Raw genomic sequence first — 23,216 nt, 5'->3', positions numbered from 1 at the left:
TCCTCCACAATCCCATCAGCACAGGAGCACCACAGGGCTGCATATTTAGCCGTTGCTCTACTGGCTTTACATCTACGTCAGTGTGGCTCAGTACGATATTAACAACATACACAAATTTACTGATGATATCACAGTAGTTTCTTCTTTGGCTTGGCTTCGCGGATGAAGATTTATGGAGGGGTATGTCCACTGTATAAAAAGGGTTAATGAGTCATCATACAGGAGGGAGATTGAAAATTTGGCTGAATGGGGCACCAACAACCACCTCTCACTCAATGTCACCAAAACCAAGGAGTGGATTGCAGTTGTTATGAAGGGAAAACCAGAGGTGTACAATTCAGTGATCATTGGGGGATCAGAGGTGGAGAGGATGAGCACATTTAAATTTCTTGCAGTCACTAGCTTGGAGGACCTTTCCTGGACCCAACCTATTAATTTCATTGTGAAGAAAACATATGAGCACAACTACTTCCTCAGGAGTTTGCGGAGGTCAATATGACATAGGAAACCTTGGCAATGAATGTGTAGTAGAAAGTGTGCTGATCATCTGCATCGTGGCCTGGTATGGAGGCACCAATACCTCTGAATGGAAAGACCTGCAAAAAGTAGTGGACACAGCCCAGTGCATCACAGCCAAAACTGTCCCCACTATTCACCTTGATGTTGAGTCCTGAAACCTGCAATGTGCCTCTACAGAAGATAAGAGTACTGGTCCATTGTTGGAACAGTACAGAAGACTGCCAATGGATAACTCAGAGCAGGAGCGGGATGGGCAACTTAAATGACAGGTAACGGGAAGATAAGCATATCCTTGTGAACCAAACAGTCACGCTCTGAAATGTTATCACCATATCCCATTTGTGGCCACAGAAGCATTTGGCTATTCCACTTACTGTGGAATTCCCTACCTCTACAGCTTTACAACTCTTTTCCTGCCCTCCTGTGCAGTAGTGTAGCCCATGATGCCCTCAACCTGGCCACTGCTGCCTTCCTCTAATGAGCCATCTTTCCCAACTGTATCCAAAGCAGTATTTCCGCTTTGGAAAGAGACTCCTGAATTACCTTTCTACTACTACTCAGTCTTGTTGGTCACCCATTCTTTACCTTTCCTTAGGGCCTTAAACTGTGGTGTGACCAACTCGCTAAATGTGTCATCCACAACATTTCCTGCATCCCAGAAGCTCCAAAATAAATGCTTGCACAGCCATTGTGCAGTGTGTCAGGAGCTGCTCTGATGCTGGCAACATCCCTGAGTTTCCATGCAGGAGGAGCATGACATAGATCTGAGGTCACCTGTCATGACTATAAGCTTTGAGTAAAAAGAGGCATGAAATAGACAGGGCAAATGATTCTGCCAACCACAGAGGAGGGGAAAACATAGTTAAGTAAAATGAAGGAAATCTCACATATATCTTCATAGGAAGTATTTGGAATAGCCTTTACAGCCAAGTGCAAAGGAGAATGTATGATATGACTTAAGAATGTAAATAATTTCTTCTACTAATGACTTTCACTGCATCTGGTCAGTTTCACAGGCATTTGGCACAGTCTTTGGATAGTTGTTATCTCATATATTGGAATGGAAAATATCTTGTGGCACATGCAAGGATATACATACTGTATATATATATCTGAGAAATTGGTTGATAATTGAGCTTAATCAAGGTTTCAGCATGTTCCAGTACCTGCTCTTGACTCTTTGCCTCAGTAAGAATTGAGCATAATTTTAATTTTTTTTTTCCAGCTTGGTTACAAGTTTGGAACACATTGAATAAAAGAAATTAAAAGCAATAACTAACTGCTCTTAAGGCAATTTCTTCCTTTGTTAATGAAACTTTTTATTTAATTTCTTTTGTATTTTCTTCATGATAGAGGCTATAGCTGCAAACCCACTTTCAGGACGTGTTGTTGGTGGACAGGAGGCACAACCACACAGTTGGCCATGGCAGGTAAATGAACTTTATTAATCTTTAGCTCACTGGCTGTGTGCAACACAACAGTCACAGGAAAATGACCGTCTTATAGTTTTCAAAATTGAGCATTAAATAGATGGAGTTCCCATATGACACCATGGTGTGCTCTTCTGTATGATCTATAAGGTCCTTTATTACACATAATGTTGGTGTGTGTGTGGGTGTGCCTATAATTAAACAGATAGGTTGTTTCCATTGATTAAATGTGACATTAAACATGAAAAGCAGGCATTAAAGTTTACCATGAGATAACTTCAACAGTTAATTGCCTTGTCAAAAGTGCTAATTTTTTACATTTATTTTATTGTATCAGCATGCATTTATTTTAAGGTATTCGAGATAGATAGTTCCAATCCCAATAACGGGTTTAGGCTGAAACATTGACTGCCTGACCCAATGAGTTCCTCATTTTATGCTCTAGTTCTCAGAATTCCCTCCTTCCTTCCTTTTCACAGCTCTGTTTAATTTGAAGGAGAAGTTGTTTAATGTATGGACACATTTTTCCTTGATTTTTAAATTTAATATGAGGATACCCATTTCCTTGCCCCCCCCCCCATGCCTTTTAAATGATGCTCAAGAACCACATATCCACAATCCAGTAAAATCTGACCTCCAGCTTCAAAGGCATACTTTTAGTATGTACTGAACATGTTCATATCCATGCCATTCAAATGTTCAGAGTTCTAAGCCTGAGCCCATTTTAGAGCAAAAAGAAGAATAAAGCAATGCCTTTTTTTGTCTGTTCCAGGTCTCCCTGCAGTTTGCTTATCAGTCCAGTCCTGACTTCTTCCAACATTTGTGTGGTGGAAGTTTGATTTCTGGCTTTTGGGTCATGACTGCTGCGCATTGCATTGTTGAGTAAGTCTATGATATTAAGATGGCCATTGTATAATTTTATTCTCCTGATACTGATCATGCCTTTGTGCTGAAGAGGTCCAGTCTCACAGATTTGACTGAGCTTTTTTTATGAAGTAATGATTGATGAATGTTGAATGACAGCAGATGTTGCCCACATGTAAAGGGTTTGACATGATCCCTCATGGTAGGCTGGTTGAGAAGATTAAGTCATACAGGATCTAAGGCGAACTGGTAAATTGGACCTAACATTGGCTAGAGAAAACTGAAGGTAGTTGTAGAGAGGTATTTTTCTGACTGGACTTCTGTGACCAGTGTTGTTCCATAAGGATTGGTGCTGGGACTTCATTGTTCGCAATATATTTGCATGAAAATGTAGGTTATCTAATTCATAAATTTACCAATAACACAGAAATTGGCAGAGTTCTAGATTGCAAAAAAGTTATGAAAAGGTACTAAAGAATATAAATCAGTGGAAATTTGGGCTGAAAAATGGCAGATGGAGTTTAATGTGGACAAATGGGAGGTGTTGCACTTTGGAAAGTCAAATGCAGAAGGAAAGTATACAGTAAATAGCAAGACTCTTTGCAGCATTGATATACAGAATGATCTTGGAATGCAAGCCATAGCTCCCTGAAAGTAGCAATACATTAACATGGTCAGAGTTATTTTCCCAGAAAGTAATGTCAAAAACCAGAGGATATTGTTTTAAAGAGAGAGCGGCGGTTTAATATTTAATATTTAAAATTTTCTGTGTTCTATGGTGGAAATGCCTTGCCATATCCAAAGTAGTATATGATCATTTTAACTTATTAAGTCAACATTAACATTGATGTACGTTATTGACATATAAAGGGTGAATTCTAGTTGGTTGCTCTCATTCTCCCTGCAAAAAAAAAGAATTCTTAACTGATTAAGAAATAATGCTTGAAATAATAATTGATTTCTATCAATTACTTTGCAATAGATTTAGATGTTAAGTGAGAAAATCACTCAGTGATAGAGAGTGTGGGTGCACAGGCACTTATCGCTCCCATGTGTTTTTTTGGGGATCCAGTCTATTCAGTTCCACAATTCACTCATTGAGCTGCTGTTAGTTTTTAATTCACACGTTGTCTAAGCACAGATTGAATCCTGTGGATGAGATGAAGATAGTTTGTCATGACGTACATTATCTCAACAATTAATTGAAATTTAAGGAAGATTTGATACATGTCACAGTGACATACTGGATTTGCAGTTGTAGCTTTTTAGTCCCTGAGATTGGATGAGGTTTGACAATTTTCATCATTTTATTTGGTTTCAATTACCTTTACACTCTGAGTTCTTGTCTTTGGATTTGCAATAGTAATTCCACTGCAGGAAGTCTCTACTTTTGCTAGGATTATTACTTGATGATGCCAAAACCTCTGGAGAACCACCAAGTGGCTAAATCGATTGTTGCAAAAAGTCCTCCCTTCTTCGTTCTCCAAACAAGAACCTCTCATGCATGGGTTTGTAATTAATTATATGGTTTTATTATCCTGTTCCCAATGAGATGTTCGTCTAAAGCTTGATGTACTTTCTCAAACAGCATTATTTCTGAAAGAAAAACAGAAACGTATGATCACCTTCCCAACATTTATCCCTTAACCAACATTTGTAAATAATCAAATCTGTCACTTCTTTCCCAAGTTCAAGTTCATCATCTGATTACACAAGTACAACCTGACAAAATGGCATTCTCCGGACTTCGGTGCAAAATATGCAGGCACACAACTAAACATGACACACATACATATAAACATGCAGGACAAATATACATATAAATTTAAAAAATTGTTTAATAAATATGAGAGTCTCGACTGGTTCTTGTGAGAAGTTCCTTTGATCATTCGGCATTCTCACTGCCCGCTGTTTCTCAGCTTGGTAATGCTTGCTCTGAATCTTCTGTATCTCTTTCCTGCCAGGAGTCGTTGAAAGGTGCTGTGTGCAGTGTGATAGGTTGGGATCCTTAATAATTTTGCACACCGCTTCACACAACAATCCTGGTAGATCACATCGCTGTGGGGGCGGGAGAGGTTGGTGGAGAGTTTGTTACTTTTTTCACGTAAATGTTTTCTCCACTTTAACCGAGAGAGTTCAGCGCACAGGCAAATTGACCGCTGCATTTTCTACTTTGCGAGAGACACGGCATTTCAGAGCTCCTTAAGATGCTCCTAAAGATGCTTCAGGAATTTGTGCACGTGTGAAAGATGCTATATTGCAATAATTTTTTTTTAATGCTTTCCTTTTAGTATCCCAGGAAGATTTGCTGTTGTTCTTGGAGAACACAATCTGCAGAAGGTTGGCAATGAATATTTGATACATGTTGATTTAATCGTCAAGCACCCTGGATGGATTCCAACTTCTCTTGCAAATGGGTAATTTGTGATTTTAAAATGTAGAACTACTGAGAGCAATTCTTAAGAATTATTCTCTCGCCACACGGGCAGCCCATTTGCTTACTTAGTGATAGTGCCCAACTGGAATAGTCAATTATACATAAAAGTAGCTGAAATATTCTGGAGGAATGGAGGAAGATACATTGTTAGGCCTAATATGCAAGACATCCCCTCTTAATTTTTTTTGTGTCACACTTCGAGGATGATATCAATTGTCAAAATTATTTTCAACAATCAATGCTCGTCTATGGCCGAGACCAGTGGTTCTCAATCTTTCTCTTTCCACTCACGTGCCACTCTAAGTATTCCCTATTTTCCACAACATATAGATTCAGACAAAGACTGGCAACGAACATAGAAGAGAAGAAATGTGTTTCCTTTATGTTTTATGCAGCAAAGTAGATAAATTTGCAACTTTTAACATGAGATTCCATTTGCATATTTTTGTCCATTCATGCAGCTTGCGTGCCTGCCTTGGAAGCTTTGCATCCTCCTCCTTATTTAGACTCCCACTGTTTAGTCATAGTATCTTAGAATCATAGGGACAACCAGCACAATAAAAGGCCCTTCTGTCCTGACTACTGTTAGGTCTGCTTTGTTCATGAATGAGTGAGACAAACACCAGGCTGAGTCGAAATCAGGGTTCTTTGTTCTTTATTACCGGATTGTAACACTTGCGACTAACCATGTTAGTCGGAGAATGCATTCTGCCGTTATCAGCAAAATGGTGATTTTTTATACCCTTGGATATGTGCTTAGAACATCATCATATCATTACTTGTCCAATGACTAAAACTGTTGCTATCCTTTCCCTGCTAGCTTCCTGCCTCTCAATCCATCAATGTCTCTCTTATCTTGTAAGTACAAGGATGCATTCACATCTTGTTACAGCCCTGCACATTCCCATCTCATGATGTTTTACCTAACAGGAGTACAAGGACACCTCCCCTTCTTGTTACAGCCCTGTACAGGGTAACTCCTTACACATTCCCATCTCATGATGTTTTACCTTACACTACCAATAACCTATCCATGCTTGTTCCATACGAATTCCCATCAGCACTTCAAGTTTCACGTGTACCTGGTACAATAAAATGGATTTGTTTTTGCGGCAATCCAGCAACTCAACTGTAGAAAAGCAGGAGCACATTACAGTGAAAAATCAGTTAGTACATCGCAAGAACGGCAGGACATCGCTATATTGTGAGGTTCATTCAAAAGCCTGATAGCTGCAGTAAAAAAAATTCTGTCTTTGAACCTGTTGGAGCATGATTTCACACTCTTGAACCTTCTACCCAATGGGAGGAGGGAGGAGAGTGTGGCTATGGTGAGATAGGTCTTTTAATACATTAGCTACTTTTCCAAGGCACCGGGAAGTGTATGTGGAGTTGATGGACAGGAGCGGGTGAGCTACATTCATCACCTTCTTCAGCTTCTTTCGATCTTGGGTGATGTAGTTCCCATACCATGCTCTGATGCATGCAGATAGGATGCTTTTGATGGTGCAATCTCCTCCAAGACCTCTGTTCCAAAGAAATCAAACTAACCTATGCAGTTTCTCTTCATAACAGCAAAGTTCCATCCGACGAAGCACCTTGGTGAATCCTTAGTATCATCTGCAAACGTGGAAATATAATATTTGGTTGTGTCAGCAAAATTGTTTGCATAGGTTGTGAATTACTGGGGCTTTCCGCAAACAACAGCCATTATAAATGTACATCATGGCAGGGAGAAAGACGCCAATAATCCCCTTAGCAGTCTTTACTATCCGCTGCAGGGACTTGTGTTCTGAGATGGTACAGTTCTCAAACTAGGCAGCGATGCAGTTACATCGGATGTAACTCAATGCATCCCCTGTAGAATGTAATGAGGGTGGAAGGTGGAAGCTGAACTTTCCTCAAACTCTGCAGGAAGGAAAGGCATTGTTAGGCCTTCTTGGCAGTGGATCTGGTGTTGGGGGACCAGGAGAGATCATCTCCCAGGTGCACGCCAAGGAATTTGGTGCTCAACTACTCGACAATGGAGCCATCAATGGTCAGTGGAGGTGGTCCCTCCCTGGGATCTGAAATCAACCTCCATCTCCTTTGTGTTGTTGACATTCAGGTGTAGGTTGTTGTCTCTGCACCAGTCCATTAGTGATTGCACCTCCTCTCTGTAAGGTGACTCATCGTTCTTGCTGACGAGCCCCACCATGGTCATGTCGTCAGTGAACTTGATGATGTGATTAGAACTGTATCTCGCTGCACAGTTGTGGGTCAGCAGGGCAAACAGCAGTGGATTGAGCATGCAGCCCTGGGGGACCCTCATGCTCAGTGTGATGGCGTTGGACGTGCTGTTTCTGATTCAGACGACTGAGGTCTTCCAGTCAGGAAGTCGAGGATCTAGTTACAGGGAAAGGTGTTTCGGTCCATCTGGTTCAACTTCCTAATCAGGTGCTATGGTATGATTGTGTTGAGCTGAAGTCTATGAACAGCATTCGAACATACAGGCCTTTATTTTCCAGGTGGGTGAGGGCTAGGTGGAGCGTGGTGGCAATGGCATTGTCTGTAGATCAGTTGTAAGCAAACTGCAGGGGGTCCAGTGAGGGGGCAGCTGAGCCTTGATGTGCTCCATCACTAGCCTCTCAAAGCACTCCATGACAGAGAAAGGACAAAGTTTGTAGGCTATAGGGAGAAGGTGAGAAAGTGTAAAAGGCTGAACTGATAACAGAGCAGAATGGACACCACAGCCAGAATGGCCTTTTTCTATATTGTACCATGTAGTATTTTTTGTGAAAACAGGAGAGATTATACATGTAAAGTACTTCATTGTCTATGTAGCACTTTGCAGTGAACAGGAATTCACTGACAGTGTGTAGTTTAGATGGCTGGCACCTCCTTTGGCTCTGCCCCCAGTTACCCCAATATAAACCTTGGTTTTCCCGCTTTACCTCATATTCACTATTCATATTCACTGATTGTAAGCTATTAAAAGTGTGTTTGTTTGTACTCCTCTCAAGTGTTACACACTAAATTAATTTAAAGGTCAGTAAAAGTTACATTGGTTTCAGAAAACTGATTTAAACTTTCCAGTAGAGAGCAACAAAGAAGTGCTCAACCATGATAACAATGGCTGAATTTATTTCTCTTCTCTTATCCCAGGGAAAGTCAGGTTATTTTAAAGTTTTGTTTTGAGATACAGACATGAGATGCTGCCCAAATACACCCATGTGACCAATTAACCTAATGGCCCCATACATTTTGGAATGTGGGAGGAAACCCATGCAGTCACAGAGAGAATGTACAAACTCCTTACAGACAGCGCTAGATTAAAAAAAAAATTAATAAATTTAGAACTACACAAATAAAGCACATAATGAAAAATAATCCAAATTAATGTGGCATATAAAGAGAAAAAGATAAGAAAACCTCCCTATACACCACCCTCCCTTCCCCCCTCTATCCCCCTACAAAGAAAAGAAAGAGCAAAAAGAGAGTAAGAAGGGGACATGAGACCCTCAACAGGGGTACCTATTACTTTAAAGTTTCTTATAGTATGCTGAGACCTTAAGAAGAAAGGGAATGTCAGAGCTTCATTTAAATATTAACACCCATATTTTGTAAATAAGGATTCCATATCTTCCAAAACATATATTATTTGTCTCTTAAATTATAAGTAATTTTCTCAAGTGGCATGAGAGATCTTGATTTGAACCTGGGTCGCTGGCACTGTAACAGCATTGACTTGACACTGCACTAACCGTGCTGCTGTTTAGTGATTTGTCAATTCAGGAGGAATTGGAAATCTTATAGAAATATAAGATATATAGAAATTACATTTTACCTTTATCCTGTGACTTTTAGAAATGATATCTCCCTACTACGACTGGCACAATCCGCATATTATACTCCTGATGTGGCGATAGCTTCGTTGCCACCTGCTGGTCAGATCCTTCCAAACAACTACCCGTGTTACATCACTGGATGGGGATTAACCGAACGTAAGTACAAAACAGTGAGGCGTGTATATATAAGTCAACCATGAACAGTATCAGATACAGCAGTTTTAGAAATAATGATAAGAATCTGGAAATCACTGCTGGATGTACACTCTATCTGCAATAAAATTTAAATAAAATTGTAGAATAGCATTTTACTATTAGGTGTCACTATATCCTTCAGAGTCAGAATTTATGGTCATGAACATGTAGTGAAATGTGTTGTTTCCCAGCAGCATCACAGTACAAATATTGCAATAAAATTACGTTTTAAAATAAATTAGTGTAAAAATCAGATAAAGCGAGATTGTGTCTGTGGTTCATTGTTCATTCAGAAATCTGATGACAGAGAAGCTGTCCTTGTGCCGCAGGGTATTCGTCTTCAGTCTCCTGTACCTTCTTCCTGATGGTAGCAGTGTGACGAGGGCGTGGTGAGGGTCCTTGAGGATAGAGGCTCTTTCGTAAGACATCACTTCTTGTAAATGGCCTTTATAGATTGAAGGCTGATGCACATGATTGCCCTGGCCGGGTTCACAACTGTCTGCAGTCTTTTCCTGCCCTGTGCATTGGCACCTCCATATCTCCCAGTAATACAAGCAGTCACAATACTCCCCACACTACACCTGTAGAAATTTGCAAGGGTTTTTGGTGACGTGTCAAATGTCCTCAAACTCCTCACAAAGTATAGCCACTGGTGAATCTTCATTATTGTATCAACATGGGTCTTTGGATCTAAGAAACATACATTCCATTGCTGCTTTTGTTAAGTATTAATGACATGTCTGGAGCACAAACACGCTTTTATTAGCTTACAATTAACGGCCATTATCTACAATGGAGTTCAGGTAAATTGAAGGTAAGGCAGGAAAATAGAATTTACATCGGGACCGATGGGGGCAGAGCCAAGAGGAGGGGCCGGTCATCTAATCAACCTATAGACAGTGAATTCCAGTTCACTGCATTTACCTCTTCCTTCAGAAGAGAACCTGCAGGTGAAAACAGAGACCACATTCAGCAACACGAACTTTTTTACAATTATTTACAAGTTGAGTCTGTCTGGGGGCCTGGTTATTCTGGTTGAGCGCCTTAGAACTGGTGGACTTTGCTCTTCCAAAACTTCCTGTGCCTCCTGTGGGTCTTGGATACTGGGACTCAAAGGGGGACTCAGGATCTGATAGTTGCATGGTTGGAACCATGTCATCCAGAACTGTGTGCCGGGTATTTGGAGGTTCCAGGGCTATTGTAGGCGTTGGGACCTCATTTCCTGAAGGTGCCAGATCTCTGATCAAGACTGTGTTCTTCCTGTGTTCTCCCACATAGGCATATATCGGGTTTGCGAGCAGTAGATGCTCTCACTTGACCAGAAAGTCCGTTTTGCTTCTCCTCACATGCTTTTTTAGCAGGACCGCGGTGCAGAAAAGCATTCTAATAGAGTGGAGCGCAGTGGGCAGAACCTCTTCCTTGCGTGAATCTAGAAGGCTTTAGACCGGAGAGGTAATTTACAGCTTTCCAAACCAATGGGTTCTCTTTTTAACTTGACTGTTCCTCTGAAGGTTGTAGCTAGTCATCCTGCTTTAGGCGATGCCTCTTATGAGCAGGGTATCGGTGTAGCTCTTCACTCATGAATGATGAGCCCTGGTCGCTATGAATATAGCTGGGATACCTGAACATGGTGAAAATGGAATGCACAGCTTTGATGACCGTGGTGGTGATGGTGTCTGGGCAGGGGATGGCAAACCGAAAACACGAGTACTCATCAGTTACATTAAGAAAGTACACCTTTCCGTTGGTGGAAGGAAGGGGCCCCTTGAAATCGACATTGAGTCGTTCGAAGGGGCAGGAAGCTTTTATCAGGTGTGCTTTGTCAGGGTGGTAGAAGTGCGGTTTGCAATCAGCGCAGACCTGGCATGATCTGGTCATTTCCCTGATGTCTTCAATAGAGAAGGGCAGGTTGCATGCCTTGACAAAGTGCGGGTGATGCCCGGGTGTCAGAGCTCATCGTAGATTGACCGCAACTGGCTGGTGTATGCAGCAGCTCAGTTTCCTCAGGATAGGGCATCTGGAGGCTCATGGAGTGGACGCAGCCTATACACTATCTCAGAGTTATAGGTGGAGAGTTTGATCCTCCACCTCGCAATCTCGTCATTTTTTATTTTACCCCTTTTTGTGTAATTGAACATGAATGCTACAGATCACTGATCAGTGAACAGAATGAATTTCCTGCTGGCAAGGTAGTACCTCCAATGCCTGATGGCCTCCACAATGGCTTGAGTCTCTTTATCCACTGAAGAGTTTTGGAGCTTGTGAGCTTGGGAAAAGAAAGCTACCGGCCTGCCCACCTGGTTAAGGGTTAAGGGTCGAGGCCAGAGCTACGTCAGAGGCATCACTCTCTACCTGGAATGGTGGCCTTGGCAATAAAGCTCCTGATGTAACTAAAATCCACCTGGGCTTTGACCGATAATGGAAAGGAGGTGGATTTTAAAATGAGATCGATCTTGTCAGCGTAATGAGGCACCCACTGGGCGTAGTATGAGAAGAAGCCCAGGCACCTCCTTAAAGCTTTCATGGTCCTTGGGATCGGGTGGTCTAAGAGACCACATCCCTGGTTACATGTGGCCGTGGTAGTCAGTACCAAGGATGGCTGCTCTCCACAGGCTGCCTCGCGTACCTCCATCTCACTCCTGCCTCTAGTGTATCTCGGACTTGATCTTCTTCTCTCACCTGGGCTGAGACCGCTTCATAGTGGCACTTTCTTGTCAGTGTCCATAGTTCCAGAACATAGCTTTCCAGCGATTCACCTGGTCATTGCCAACGTTGAGAAAGTCAGTGTCTCGACAGCACATTGTTCTTAGGCCTCATATAGTGGGCCTTCAGGCCTTTGATGGCTGTCTCGTACATCGTGTAGTCCCTGATGACAGTGTATTCCTTGGGACCAACTCAGGAGAGGAGGGCCGATCCCCAGAGGCTGTCAGAGTGGAAGACTTCTTGGGTGCCCATTAGGTAAGACTGGAAGCACTCCAACCAGTAGATTAATTCTTTCGGTGCCTCTTGGGACAGAGGGTTCACCTGGAGCATGCCTGGCTTCAATCTCATTTCCAAAACTAAGCTAATAAAGTTGTAAGATGATTGATAGTACTTGGAGACTTGTGTGGAGCACAAACGCTTTTATTAGCTTACAATTAACAGCCGGTATCTTCAATGGCCTTCAGGTAAATTGGAGGTAAGGTGGGAAAACAAGTTTATATGAGGATCGATGGGGGAAGAGCCAAGAGGAGGGGCCTGTCACCTAATCTATCCATAAAGAGTGAATTCCAGTTCACTGCACATGGATAATGCAAAAATTGGTCAAGTGGTTGAGAGTGAAAGCTTTCAACTGCAAGGCTGAATGGATGGTTTGGTCTGTTGAGCAGAAAGGTGGCAAATGGAATTTAATCCAGTGAAATAAATTTGGGGACATACAACAAAGCAAGGAAATACATGGCTACAAGGAAATAGTGTAGGTTTAAAGTGAGTTATCATGAAAGCTTTTATTTTTGGAAAAGTGAAGGCTGACAGAAGACTTAATTGAAACTAAATTGTGAAGAGCATAAATGCACTAAATAGAAAGGATTTATTTCCACCAGTGAGGGCATATTAGAGGGGATTGGAGGGCAGATGAGGAATATTTTTTATTACACTCATCTGCAAGAGTCTGAAAACCAATGACTGAGTGGGCAGTAGAGAAAAAAATTATCATTGCAATGAAACATCGTTAAACGTGTTCTAAAAGGACCTGTAATCTGCAGGATAATAAATTGAATGTCTGTTGCAAATTAGGATTAGGCTGGTTATTTCTTTTTCAGTCTGCACAGCTACTACATAACCAATGGTTTCCTTGTATGTGTTTATGATTCCATGCTTAAGACATTCTCAAGTACATGTTTGTCCAATGTTACTTGAGTTCAGCATCATTCCACAGTGTGACAAAAGAAAGTAAATTATGCCATCAGTGACCTATGCCATTACACAGACCATCAGTTGGTAGGAACATTGCACAATAACATTAAAATGATAACCAAAATACTACTAAACGACACCATTACCTTTCATCAATATTTCAGCTTTCGGTACTCCTGCTCTCACTCTACAACAAGCCTATCTCCCAGTGGTGGACTATGCCACGTGTTCATCACCATACTGGTGGTCAACCGCAGTCAATGAAAACATGATCTGTGCGGGAGGTGATGGTACGACTGCTGGATGTCAGGTAATGAATGTTATTTTTATAATGTAATAATGCAGTATTGGCACAGTCTTTGTGACTAAAGTTAAATTTAGATATTCGCCACGGTACAGGCCTTTCTGGCACATGAGCCCATGCCCCCAAAATACTCCAATTAACCTACAATCCCTGTACATTTTGAAGGGTGGGGGGAAACCAAACACCTAGAGGAAACCCATGTAGACATGGGTAGAATGCACAAACTCCTTACAGACAGTGCCAGATTTGAACCTTGGTCACTAGTGCTACAATAGCATGGCACTAACTGCTAAGCTAACCATGCTGTCCACATGAATATCTTGACATACTAACCCATGGGGTAGAAGAAGACTGGGATTAAAATTTAACTTAATAGCACATATTTCAGTTCAAACAAATATAGAACCATAGAATAATACAACACAGAAAACAGGCCATTTGGCCCTTCTAGTCTGTGCTGAAAACAGCTAGTTCCATTGACCTGCACCCATTGCATAACTCTCCAAACCTATCCGATCCATGTATCTATCCAGTTTATTTTTAAAATTTAAGAGTGAGCCCACATTTACCGCATCAGATGGCAACTCGTTCCACACTCCCACCATTTTCTGGGTGTAAAGGTTCCCCCTAATGTTCTCCCTAAAATCTTTCCCCTTATGTCCTCTTGTATTTATCTCTCCTAATCTAAGTGGAAACAACCTACTCACATTTATTCTGTCATTACCTCTCATAATTTTGTAAATCTCAATTAAATCTCCTCATTCTTCTACACTCCAAGGAATAAATTCTTAACCTGTTTAATCTTTCCCTGTAACTCAACACCTGAAGATGCAGCAACATCCTAGTAAATCTTATCTTCACACTTTCAATCTTACTGTTATCCTTCCTTCCTTTAGTTTGGCGACCAGAACTGCACACAATACTCCAAATTTGACCTCACATATGTCTTATACAACCTCACCATTATATCCCAACTCCTGTTCTCGATACTTTGATTTATGAAGGCCAAGATGCCAAAACATTCTGTGGCGCCACTTTCAGGGAACCATGTATCTGAATTTCCAGATCCTTTGTTTCTTCGCACACCTCAGTGCCCTACCATTTACAGTGTATGTCCTACCTTGGTTTGTTCTTACAAAATGCAACACCTCACACTTGTCTGCATTAAATTCCATCTGCCACTTTCTGGCCCATTTTTTCCAGTTGGTCCAGATCCCTTTGGAAGCTTTGAAAGCCTTCCTTTCTGTCTACAGTACGCCTAATCTTAGTGTCATCAGCAAATTTGCTGATCCAATTTACTACATTATCATCCAGATAATGTAGTAATCTGGGCAGGGGATGGCAAACCGAAAACGCGAGTACTCATCAGTTACATTAAGAAAGTACACCTTTCCATTGGTGGAAGGAAGGAAGGAAGGGGACCCTTGAAATCGACATTGAGTCGTTCAAAGGGGCAGGAAGCTTTTATCAGGTGTGCTTTGTTAGGGTGGTAGAGTGTTGATATAGACAACAATTCATCTGTTCAATTTATCTATATCTATATTTATTCTATATCTGTTGAATTTATTAGCCATTTGGATTTGGATTTCATTGCCTTATGCCTCATCAGATTATCCAAAGTAGGGAATTTAAAAATTAAGAATACCAGATGCTGTAAGTCTGAAATAAAACCATAAAATGTTGAAACTATTTAACAAGTCAGATAGTATCTGTGGATAGTGAAGTAAAGTTCAGATTTCAGGCTGAAACCCCTGCAACATTGAATGTTTGTCAATATGAAATCGTAGCTCATTTTTTCTTCTCCACAGACTATTCCCCTTGTGCTATCACAGCCCTAGTCAACATTAGGTTAGTTAAAATCACCTTCTATTATAGCCCTATTATTTCTATAGCTATCTGAAAATATTCTACATATTTGCACCTTTAATTCCCATAGACTTTTGGGAGTCCTACAGTTCCCATCAAAATAATCATCTACTTATTCCTCAGTTCCCATATAGACTCCCAGAAAATTCCCCCAGGAATATCTTCACTAACTACTGCAATACAACTCCCCCCTCCCCCTCCCCTTCATTTACCTCCTACTGTTCAGCCCATCCTTCAACCATGCCGGTGCAAGTTTATCGGGAGGTTAAGATGACATAAGGCCTTAATTTGTCGGGGGATTGAGTTCAAGGGCCATGAGGTAATGTTGCAGCTCTCTAAAACTCTGTTTAGACCAGACTTGGAATATTGCATTCAGTTCTGGTTGCTTCATTATAGAAAGGATGTGGAAGCTTTGGAAATTATGCAAAAGGGATTTACGAGGATGTTTGGAAGAAAGGTTGAGCAGGCAAGGGCTTTTCTCTTTAGATGAAAGGTGACTTAATGATTAACTTACATGATTATGAGAGGCATAGTTAGAATGGACAGCCAGCTCCTTTTTTCCCCCAGATTGCAATGACCAATACAGAGGACGTCAATTTAAGGTGAGTGGAAGTAGGTTTTATTACACAGAAAGTGGTGGATGCCTCCAATGCATGGCCAAGGGTAGTGGTGGCAACTGATACAATAAGGACTTTTAAAAGATAGGCTCATGGATGTAAGAAAAATGGAAGGTTACGGGCTGTGATGGAGGAAAGGAATAGATTGATCATGGAGTGAGTTTATATAGGTTGGCACAACATCATGAGCCAAAGGTCCTGCACTGTGTTCAAGTTTATTATAATTTTATTGTACATATACAATCTAATGAAACAACATTTCTCTGGACCCTGGTGCATGCACATACAATACATAGTACATGATAATCACATGTATACATAAATATATAATTTGAAATAAATATATATAAATATATTAGGAGGATTTACTCAGTTACAGGATACCCTTCATCAATCTCACAGCCTGTGGGAAAAAGCTATTTCCCAGTCTGGCAGTCCTGATTTTGATGCTCCTATACCTCCTTCTTGATGGTAGTGGGTCAAAGATACTGTGTGCTGGATGAAAAGGGTCATCTATAATTCTTTCAGCCCCCAGCCTCATTTAACAAATGCTTCTGGTAAGTGCCATCAATAGATGGGGACCCCGGTGATCATTTTGGACATTTTGATGATCCGCTATTGACATACAGGACCATACCACACAATAATGCAGCCAGATGGGCTCTATTATGCTCCTGTACAATGTTTTCAAGATGGAGGCCAGTAGTCTTACCCTTCTCAACCTCCATAGGTGCACTGGTGCACCTTCCTGACTAATGAGAAGGTGTTCTATGTCTAGGACAGTGCTGTACTCTACTATGTAAAATATTTTATGTTTCTGCAATATCATAACATTCAAGTCCAGTTTACTAATACTTGCTCGAAGCTCATCTGTCTCACTTGTCAGGTTTCTTGCGCAAAAAAAAAATGCCGTTTAGTCTATTAATCTTTCCTCGATCCCCTGGACTTGCTTAATTTAACCTATATATTTGGCTCAACATGCTCATCTGCCACTCTAATATTTTTGGGTCCCACACCTGCCAATGACGATTTGATGACATGGAAGATACTTTTTCACTCCCACTGCCATAACAGAATGGCAAGGCATCCCATTGAAAGTCAAGGCAAAAGTTGCTCGCATAGTAGCACTGCAGAGGGGCTCAGTTTCCAGGCTAACCCCTCAGTTGTAAGATAAGTTACAAGAGAATAATTATAAAATGACTCAGTATATTAGCTATGGTCATTTAACAATTCAGCGCATTAATAAATACACTATATGTTCCTCATGATATAGCCCACACTCAAAGGAATTTTCATCTCAAGTTAAAGGTTTCACTTGGTCTTTTACAGATCTATCGGTGAAATCCATTTAACATTAGCCCAATCACATACACATAGCTCGCTCCATCATTCATTTTCCTTAATTTTTGGAAGGATAAATGGAAAAATAATGTACTGAAGAGTGCCTGATGCAAAAATCTAAATGGGAAAACTAGTATAGTGTGACATGCAGTCTGCAATCTATATTCTACCAACTTAAACTTTCGTATTCAATTCAAAATGGTAGGGCATGGCACCATATCTTTCACACAAGCCTGTAACAACCAACATGCTGTAAAATGGTTTACTATTCCAAAGCTCATGTGATTTTAAAAAAATATATGCTAGGCATATTTTGCATGAACCTCACCAAACATGTCACTTTTCCCTCTGATTTGCTTAAAAAAAGGAAGTTGAAAATATATGATCAGGAAAAGGACAGGAATGTGTACAGTAAGAGAAACATTGAAGACAATGAGTGCAATAATCCTAACAAGAGAATACTGCCTTCAGGTTGAGTTGCATCATATTATGAAAGGAACAGCTCTCTTGAAGAGTACTATGATGGATTAGTCCACTTCAGAAACGTGACCAGATATAGCCCATTGCAAACCATATGACTACAGATAAGCTATTTTCTACATTGACCATAATGACAGATATGCTATGAAACAAAATGTACTTCTGCTGGCAACACTCAACATACATGTTCCATCATTGTAAATTGAATTATACAATATGTAAGTAGAATGATACCATGGAAGGTTAGGTTATCTGTCATTGGGTTTTTACAACCAATCAGACGTTAGTGAAACAACTTGCTATGCAGTTTAAAGTGGACTCCACTGGCTCCTATAGTATTGACTCCATACTTCTCAGTCCATCAAATACCTGAACCAATCCCTCCCAAACATCATTCACCTCTCTCAAACATTGATGACACTACTGAACCGCCCCTCCCCCACACAATTACCGATTATTCGACAAGACTTCCCAAATTATCAATGATTGGTTGAAAATCCCTCTGCTCCACTACAAACACCAGCACAAATACTGTACTACTTGCAGCCCCCAAACTATTGATAGGTTTTCCACCACTATCAATCAGAGCCCACATCCCAGTAACCAAAGACCACCCTTCCCAATCCCTCTTATTCTCTCTCCTCCTAGCCCCTCTCCTGCAAACAATTTAATCCTGTTTGAAAACCTATTTGCTCTGCATCAGAGTAGCATGCAGAAGGAGGTCATTTCTGTGTATTATAAATTCCGTGGCCAGAATAACTTGGGCTTCAGGTGCTAATGAATTTCAAGTGGAAGTAGGCCTGCTGTGCAGTGATGGATTAATCCAAATCTTCAGTCACTGAAGAAATTCTGGCTGCTGCCATTTTAATTTTAGGAATATGAAAATGGATGAGTAATTTGTGATTTCTCTTGAATGCATTTGAGACACACATTTCTCTCATGTTATTGTCTACAGGGTGATTCTGGTGGCCCTTTGAACTGCAAGAATGATGCTGGCGCTTGGGTTGTCCAGGGTATTGTAAGCTTTGGACCAGGTTCCTGTGTAGCAGAAAGGTATCCTACTGTTTTCACTCGTGTGTCAGCATACATTGAATGGATTTTTACGGTAAGCCTCTTTTATTATAATACCTTAGTCACTGAGCTAAAAATGTTATCTAATCTAACAATAAAATGCTGCAAATTTGTCAGAGAATAAGAAAATAATGGATATACTCAGGAGGTCAGGCAGCATCTGTGGAAAGAGAAAAAGAGTCAATGATTTGGGATGATGACTGGATAAAAGTTAGAAATAAAGCAAGCTTTATGTTGTAGAAGAAGGTACAAGGAGGAAGGGGAAAAACAGAAAGTCTTTGATAGGAGTAAAACATGAAAGTTTGCAGACGTCATGATTGAAGTAAAAACACAATGATGGAGAAACCCAGCGTGTCAAACAGCAAAAATAAAAATACATAATCAACGTTTCAGATCTGAAGCCTTCAACAAGTTATGGAGTAAAATGTAGACAGCCACCTGAATATTCATGTTGGTTATGTATCGTTATTATATATCGTTTTTACAGCATTGCATTTTTAAGTCTTTGATTGGGCCAAAATTAGAAGAAATTGAATGACACCTGTGTTTGTGATGTGGTGCAAAAGAGATTGGCAATGATGAGTCTAGAAGATTAAAAAAAAACAGAAGATAGATGAAATCTGAACTAGCAGAAGATAGAGAAAAAAAACAAAGAAATGAATGCCAGAAACGTGAGTTAGAAGATTGAAATGGCTGATCATCTGAAATTATTGGATTAATGTTTAGTTAAGAGAATCTTGATCAATTGGGCCAATTTTCCAGGAATGGTTAATGGGATTTAATACTGAGGAATGTGAGATGTTGCATTTTGGGAGTTCTAACATGGGTAGGACCTGCACAGAGAAGGTCAGGATCTGGGGAGTGGAATGTGTGATGTTTCTTTTGTTGTAATAAATAAACTTGGGTCTTTTAAAACAATTATATTTAATAGCTAAAGTACTCATGTCCGTTTGGAGGCATCCATCTTGAATCCTACCCAAGCTGCAACAAACTCGTTTCCAATTCCCTCTAGTGGTCAGGATTATCATAGGCACTCTTTTCCAAGAGATGTTTAATCTAACAACATGACACACTAATACAGTATTCATTTCAATGTAAAGTTCAACACAAACATAAACACAACTTAAGTAGCACAAACTTTTCAAGTGTGCAGTTCTTTTTCTTTTAGAGATTCAGTCTGTCAGGTGCTTTGATAACGTGCGTATCTTTTAACACAGGTGCTTGTGTCAGATCTGTTGGTTCACTACTGTCTAGCACTGGTGGTGTTTCCTCTGTTGTTGTGCAGGCTAGAACGTCTGCATTTATCTATTCCTGGAGTGCCTCTTGTGTTTTAGCAGGGTCTTTCAATTTCTTCTCAGTATTCTCAGTATTCTTCTCTGTTCTGACAGAGTAAGATCTTGAATTTACTTCCTCTAGACAGTAGCTTTTTTGTCCCAACCATTGAATCTCTGAATCTTACTGTGTAACGTTGTGTCAGTGGCCCTAAGCCTCTTGCTGATTTGTCATAGTTTGCTTTATGTCTCCATTGCAAATTTTGTTTCTGTTTGACATCTTTGATATGTCTATTCTTGTTTATGTCTGCAGAATAGGGAAGTGTGGTGCATAGTCTAAATCCCATTAGAAGCCCAGCGGATAACATGCCACGTTCAAGTGGCGAAGCTCTGTAACACAACAGAGCTAGATATGGATCTGAGTCACTGTCTAGTGCTTACTTGAGCAATTGTTTAACTATGTAAACTCCTTTCTCTGCTTTATTGTTTGACCGTGGATGCAGGGGACTTGAAATCAAATATCAAAAATCATACTCTTCTGCATTGTTCTGGAATTCTCTATAGCTGTAGCATGGTCCATTTCACTGGAGATATTTTGAGGAATTCCATGTCTTGCAAAGATCAATTTCATATATTTGATCACACAAGCAGCAGACATATTAGGAAGCAGCGTAATCTCTAGAAAGTTCGATAGATAATTAATACCCAGCAAGTAATTATTTCCATCCATGTAGAACAGATCAGTCCCAACCTTCCGCCATGGTTCTGCTAGTAAGTCAGTTATGATCATGGGTTCCTTGGTTCACTTTGCGTAATGTTTCAAAGAGGTCTCACAGCTGGAAACCATCCTGTCAATGTCAGAATTTATCCCTGGCCAATAAACATCAGTTCTGGCCCTCCTCTTGCATTTTTCTATTCCAAGGTGCCCATCATGCACCTTTCTCATCATTTCTTGATTGAGGGATGATAATTCTGCCCTGTCTGAGTCGAAGCCCATTGACAACACACAGCTCATTTCTGATGTTGTAGTATGGTTGACATTTACCTCAAGGCCATCCTTCATTCAGATTCTTGGTGAGCTTCTGTAGAACTGTGTCCTTTTCTGTTTCAGTTGCGATTTGCTTGGATTTCATGTCCAATACGGGAAGAGATTCAGTGAACAGGTTCATGTGGAGATTCACATCTGTCTGTAGAACTCTCATTGTGTGCTTCACTCTGTGTCATTGCCCTGGATAACGCATCAGCCAACACAATAATTTTCCCTGGTGTGTCTACCAATAAAAAGTCATAACGTTGTAGCTTCATCATCAGTCTTTGGATTCTCAGCGACATTTCATTAAGATTTTTCTTGATTATTGCTATTAATGGCTTGTGGTCTGTCTCTATCACGAATGTTGGTAGATCATACACATAACTGTGGAATTTCTCAAGACAATTGACCAGACCTAGACACACTTTCTCAATCTGTGCATATCGACATTCAGATGTTGTCATCGTCCTTGATGCATTTGCTACTGGCCTCCAATCTTCTCCCACAGCCTGAAGTATTACGGCACCTATTGTATCTTTTGAAATGTCCATAGATATTTTTGTCCTTCTGGATGCTTCAAAGATCATCAAAAGTACTGGTTCTCTGGTTAGAATGGTCTTTAGGTGTCAACATCCTTCCTTGTGGTTTGATGTCCACTTGAATTCACATTAGTCCTACAACAACCTCCTTAGGTGCATTGTTTTGGAAGACAGGTTTAGAATGAATTTACCAATGAAAATGATCATTCCCAGCACACCCAATAAGTTTTTTTTTCTGTCAGTGGATGTGGGCATCTCTAAAATTGCTTTCACCTTGCACTTGTCTTGACTCCACACCTGCCTCTGATAGCTTATCTCCCAGAAAGGTGATTCCTTCACACCAAATTGACATTTTTCACTATTTAACTTTAATCTATACTTCTGGATGTAATGTTACACTATGATGACCATCCTGTGTTTTTCTTGTGTGGATCCCAATTGGATCATTTCATCCATGAACACACGCACCCCATTTATGCCTTCTATGATGTGCTCCATTGTCCTGTGAAATACTTGGAGAGCTGAGTAAATTCCAAAATACATCCTCAGACATAAGTATTGGTGAAATGGTGTGTTAAATGTACAATATTTTGTGCTATTTTCATGCAGTTTTACTTGCCAGAAGCCCTAGAATGCATCCAAGTTGGTGAAAAATTTTGCACCAGCCATCTCACTTGTAATTTCATCCCTGGTCAGGATCTGATAATGCTCCCTCTTTATATTGGCATTCAAGTCTTTTGGCTCCATGCACATGCATAGATCACAGTTCTTTTTGACACACATCATTGAATTCACCCATTCTGTGGGCTCCTCCACTTTCTTTATGTCCCCTAGTGACATCATTTTGTCGAGTTCTTGCTTGAGCTTTTCTTTTAGTAGTGCTGGAACCCACTTTGGGGCATGCACTACTGGCTGTGCATCCTCCTTTAATTATATCTTATAGGTGAATGATCAAACTCCAAACCCCTTGAAGATGTCTGGAAATTGATCCAGTATTTCCTCTCGCTGATCCGTGCATTGGTGCTGTTAATGTGGTACACCCTCTTGACTAGGCTTAAGTTTTCACATGCTTTGTTCCTTGGGAGTGATTCATGTCCATCTGGGACTACTGTGCTTAAGTTTTCACATGCTTTGTCCCTTGGGAGTGATTCATGTCCATCTGGGACTACTGTGAACCTGAGAAAGTAGCCTCTTTATCTTTAGCTTTCACCTTGAATTTACATGTACTTTTTGTGTTGATGCTCTGTCCATTGTATGCTTTGAGCAGTACAGGATTTGCATGAATGCACGGCATCATTTTCATTGCCATGATGTCATGGTCAGAAATCAAATTGACCTTTGCCCCTGTGTCTAACTTGAAAATAATATTTTTTCCATTTGTATGCAATGACACAGTCCACTTTACCTGCTCAACTTTGTTCATGATTGGCTGTTCAATGTTTGTTGGTTTGGAAACTTCCTGCACTACCATGCGCACAAAATGTTATTACTGAGAGCAGTTTTTTTTCAATAATGTGTACAATGTGCACGTTTT

At 40.5% G+C, this 23,216-nt stretch overlaps 1 protein-coding gene across 1 annotated transcript in view; it reads left to right on the top strand.

Moving 5' to 3' along the window:
• Positions 1-1,660: 1,660 nt before the first annotated feature.
• Positions 1,661-23,216, top strand: part of LOC138752784 (elastase-1-like) — a 33,325-nt gene continuing 11,769 nt past the window's right edge. The window contains exons 1-7 of the mRNA XM_069915445.1: positions 1,661-1,707; positions 1,873-1,949; positions 2,722-2,831; positions 5,105-5,230; positions 9,094-9,230; positions 13,328-13,473; positions 18,727-18,876. Coding sequence (XP_069771546.1) covers positions 1,674-1,707; positions 1,873-1,949; positions 2,722-2,831; positions 5,105-5,230; positions 9,094-9,230; positions 13,328-13,473; positions 18,727-18,876 — 780 coding nt within the window. The 5' untranslated portion in view covers positions 1,661-1,673. The remainder of the gene's footprint in view (positions 1,708-1,872; positions 1,950-2,721; positions 2,832-5,104; positions 5,231-9,093; positions 9,231-13,327; positions 13,474-18,726; positions 18,877-23,216) is intronic.

This window comes from Narcine bancroftii, chromosome 2 (genome assembly GCF_036971445.1).
Source record: "Narcine bancroftii isolate sNarBan1 chromosome 2, sNarBan1.hap1, whole genome shotgun sequence".
Lineage (NCBI taxonomy): Eukaryota > Metazoa > Chordata > Chondrichthyes > Torpediniformes > Narcinidae > Narcine > Narcine bancroftii.
This window is presented reverse-complemented; position numbering and strand designations above follow the sequence as displayed.